Source organism: Oreochromis aureus, linkage group 17 (genome assembly GCF_013358895.1).
Source record: "Oreochromis aureus strain Israel breed Guangdong linkage group 17, ZZ_aureus, whole genome shotgun sequence".
NCBI lineage: Eukaryota > Metazoa > Chordata > Actinopteri > Cichliformes > Cichlidae > Oreochromis > Oreochromis aureus.
The window spans coordinates 24,382,858-24,387,002 of NC_052958.1; the positions used below are offsets into that span (position 1 = coordinate 24,382,858).

The 4,145-nt window shown below is 39.9% G+C and overlaps 1 protein-coding gene across 2 annotated transcripts; it reads left to right on the forward strand.

The window, feature by feature from the left end:
- The first annotated feature begins 237 nt into the window (after positions 1 to 237).
- LOC116320833 (histidine-rich glycoprotein-like) lies at positions 238 to 3,282 on the forward strand. 2 transcript variants are annotated; one of them, XM_039601234.1, is made up of 8 exons: positions 238 to 484; positions 822 to 932; positions 1,092 to 1,176; positions 1,812 to 1,981; positions 2,067 to 2,183; positions 2,505 to 2,582; positions 2,687 to 2,804; positions 2,922 to 3,282. In XM_039601234.1, the coding sequence occupies exons 1-8, from the start codon at positions 287 to 289 to the stop codon at positions 3,167 to 3,169; spliced, it is 1,125 nt and encodes a 374-aa protein (XP_039457168.1). In that variant the 5' UTR covers positions 238 to 286; the 3' UTR covers positions 3,170 to 3,282. The 2 variants fall into 2 exon arrangements, with proteins under 2 accessions (XP_039457168.1, XP_039457167.1); XM_039601233.1 differs by having other exon boundaries at positions 239 to 484; positions 2,687 to 3,282.
- The last annotated feature ends 863 nt before the right edge of the window (positions 3,283 to 4,145 follow it).

Below are 4,145 nucleotides of genomic sequence, written 5' to 3' on the forward strand. Positions count from 1 at the left end.
AATGTAAGATCTGCAGCTGCTAAAAATCGTACAATGACATTTCCTTCAGTTTAAATATTGACTGTGTAAGAAGTGTGATGAAACTGACTGGTTCAGTAAACATTTCAAAATATGCTGAGCTCCTCTGATTAAAGTTCATGTTTGTCTTCTGGTCGATTCTATTTATTTATCATTTATTTCCTGTCTTGTTTGTCACTGTCTGTCTAACCCACTGACATATGTTAACCAATCCACTCTATATAACAGCCCCGTAATAGTGGCCTGCTCCAGTCTTCTCCTCTGTACCATGAGGACGTTACGAGTCCTGACACTTCTTTCGGCAGCAGTCCTGCTTTGCAGCGCTGCCCCAGGTTTGGCGCCACTAACATGCAGTGAAGGTAACGGTCCGGCGGCAGCAGACAAGGCAGTGCATCACATCAATGAGTATCACGACCATGGCTACAAATTCAGACTGCATGAAGTTCAAGGAAACAGTGTGGAACAGGTATGATAGTAGCAGTAAATGTGCACATTTGCAGTTCACATTTGAGATTTGGGAATTCTGAGTATTTCCACTTTGATAAGAGGAGCAAAGAGATAATAAAAAAAATGGGACAAAACTTAAACAATAGAAGAGAGTAGAAAAAACAGTAGCAGTTCTATAAAAGCATGGTGAGTGACAAATCCAAGTCCACAATTCTTTTGAAATGTTTATTGTAGTTTTCCATTACATCAGCTTTTCATGACAAAAAATCCTTAATGTCTGTCATGGCGTTACTGTGGTGATATAGGAAACTGCATCAGTAAATATGAATGACGGTCTTACTCTCTGCTCTTTCCAGGTTGATGGTGGATGTAATGTAAAGTTGCAGCTGGATCTTCGGGAGACAAAATGCCACACTACCAACCCGAAACCCTTTGAGGACTGTGAAATCCGTGAAGAGACAGCGCGGGTAAATGCAAAGCAGCTGTTTGCTTAATCCATTGCCCGCACTGACTTCATGTAACATTCACCTCTGGTCAGAAGGTGGACGTGCTAATCTGGCCAAATTATGCAAAGTTACTTCAGTGATGTTATGAAATAAAACTGCATTCTCTGTGTTTCTCTGAAGGCAGTGAAGGCCAACTGCACTGTGTTGATGACTATAAAAGATGGTGATGCCACCATAACCAAATATGAATGTGACACACGACAAGGTGGGCTCTCTCTGCATCATAGCTGTTCACCATTTCACTGAGAAGATGCTACTGTAGATACGATCAAGGCATCTACAATCATTTTTGATTACTTGTTACTCCAAAGCTGTTGGTCTGCCTGTTCAAAAACACATTGGATGTGGCCAAAGACAGACTCACTGTAAGGACCCATAATAGATGGTTTAATCCTTAAAGCAGGTATCAGTAAAAAAACAAAAGAAAGAAAAAAAATTCCCTGTTTTTCATAATTTGTGGTTTGACTGCAGATAAAAACAGAATTTGTAAAAGCAGTACACTAATATCAAATATTAAAACTGTGGCATTATGTTTAGTATAAAAAATGCTTATTTAGAATTTAAAGCATTTAACATGTCTCACAAAAAGTTGGGACAAGGGTGACAAAATACTTCCAAAGTGTGTAACACTAAAAAAATCCAATGAAGAAACTCACGAATGCAAAATGATTGCAAACAAGCATCCTAGTGAAGAGGAGTCTTTAAGAAGTAAACATGGGGAGAAGTTCATTATCTTGTGAAAGATTGCAAGGGAGAATATTTGAAAGAAAATGCTAAAGAGCCTCAGTGATTTTTGGAATCCTCTGAACGTACACTCACTACAATTCTTTGCATTTGCAGTAAATACTAACTCGGAGATGGTACGCATCTGCCCTGACTGTCCCGTGCTGCTGCCTCTCAACGACTCTGAAGGTCTCAAGTCTGTTCATGAAGCAACAACAGAATTCAACAAGAACACCAGTAACCAGCACTACTACATCTTGAAGGAAGTGGGACGGATATCATCTGGGGTACAGAGGATCCTTTTCTTCCTCCCTGTCTTTGTGAACTCATAAGATCAGTCATTGTTTAACCTTACACCTTCTTTTCTTGTAGTATATAATGACATCTGGAATGAACTACTATGCTGAGTTTGCCCTTGTGGAGACTCATTGCCCAGTGGGCTCTAGAATCGTAATTGAGGCATGCACTCCGCTCTGTCCTGACAGAGCTGTAAGTACAACTCATACACTTCAGAAAATCCTGAGCCACATTTTGATATGCTGTGTACTAAAATTAGGATCAGTTGCAAAGTAATTAATTAGGAAGGAGTTTTACTGTGTGTATTCAGTGAGATCAGGAGTACCACATCCCATTAAAATTATATCACAATGTTAAAGAGTAACAAGAGATTTACTGCACAGTTGTAAGTAGTATTAAATGAAATACAAACATTACAGATCTTCCAGCATTTCTAATCCCTAAATGTCAAATACGTTTTTATGGCTTATTCCTGTTAGTTCTCTCATTGTGTATATTCTTCCTTTTTTAAAGCGTCATGCTTTCTGCAAGTCATCTTACTCCAGTGAAAATGGACTCCTGTCCAATGACTGTGATTTCTATCCTGCAGAGGTGAGTCCAACAGCAGTTTTGCAATAAATTTCCTTTTTTTATGGCAACTTATTTAAAAAAAAAAAAAACAAACCTCTTGCATTTGTTGACTTTGTTCTTAACAGAACACTACTGCCCTTGGGCCTGGTGAGAAGGAGCCTGACTGTAGACATCATGGAAGACACCGTCCACATGGTCATGGTCACCATCACCATCATAATGGAAGTGGAGGACGCCCTCCACATGCTCACGACCATGGTCATGGCCCTCCTCCTCCTGGTGGCAAAGGAGGACGCCCTCCTCATAGTCATGGTGGCCCCCCTCCACATGCTCACGACCATGGTCATGGCCCCCCTCCACATGCTCACGACCATGGTCATGGCCCTCCTCCCCATGCTGGCAAAGGAGGACGCCCTCCTCATAGTCATGGTGGCCCCCCTCCACATGCTCACGACCATGGTCATGGCCCTCCTCCTCCTGGTGGCAAGGGTAAAGGGTCATTTCATCCCCTACGGCGCCTTCATCCATGTCATGGATTCCTAGTCAATCCTGACCCAGCTCTCCACCCTATTTGCCCCTGGCCTCTTCCTCACCGCACACACAACTAATCCAGAATTAGCCGAGCATTGCCAAATAAAGAACATGGTTGTTTTGCGTACAATGTGCCAAAATATAGTGCATACAAAATAAACCATCTAGGTGTTGATTACTTGAAACTGGAGTAAGCACTGTGATTGTTATTTCTGAGATTCAGCAGACTCAGAACAGCAGTTCTGAAGTTTGGTTTGATTTGGCATCTATTTAATTACATTATGATGCTGGCAGCAGCAATGATGCACTCAGCTGTAGGCAAAGGTATCAAATGCAAATCTATATGTACAATGGTTGGTGTATGGTTCACATTTTGTAAATTGAAGGTGAACTGATTTGAGAATAGAATATTACTAAACACAAAAAACCAGCAGAAAGCACATATTTTTATTTTGGACATTTTATTATACTAAATGCGACATTGGATCAATTTTAAGATATCCAGAAATGAAGTGAGACTGGAAAAGTTGTTTATTCAAGAGTACACTGTATACAGTAAAACACAGTTAGGGGCCGAAACATAAGAAAAACAGAACAATTTTATTTCAAATACAATATTACATCTCAGTGATCACTAGAATTAACCATAAGAATCACTCATTAAAACAAATGTATTTAATGCAACAGTAACAGTTTTGTACAAGAGCTGAAGACATGGCTTGATGATTTTAAGTCCATTTCCATTGTGATCTTTCTGCAGTGGCAGCTTATTAGATCCTGAAACTTCTGTTTTATGCAGAGAAGTAAGCTGAAGCTATAGATGGCTTTGTACTCTGAGGAAACTCTGAACACAAAGCAAGCAAACAGAATCAAATTACTGTTACATTATTATCACACGCATTCAGTGCCTCGATCAAAAACCCATTTTTTCTTCGTTTTTGCATATTTTTTTAAAGGCACCCAAATTAGCATTACATTATGTTTAACAAACTAGCTTTGTTGCCCCACAGATTTACACCTGCATCCCAAAAAAGAGAAACACTACTAAGTCAT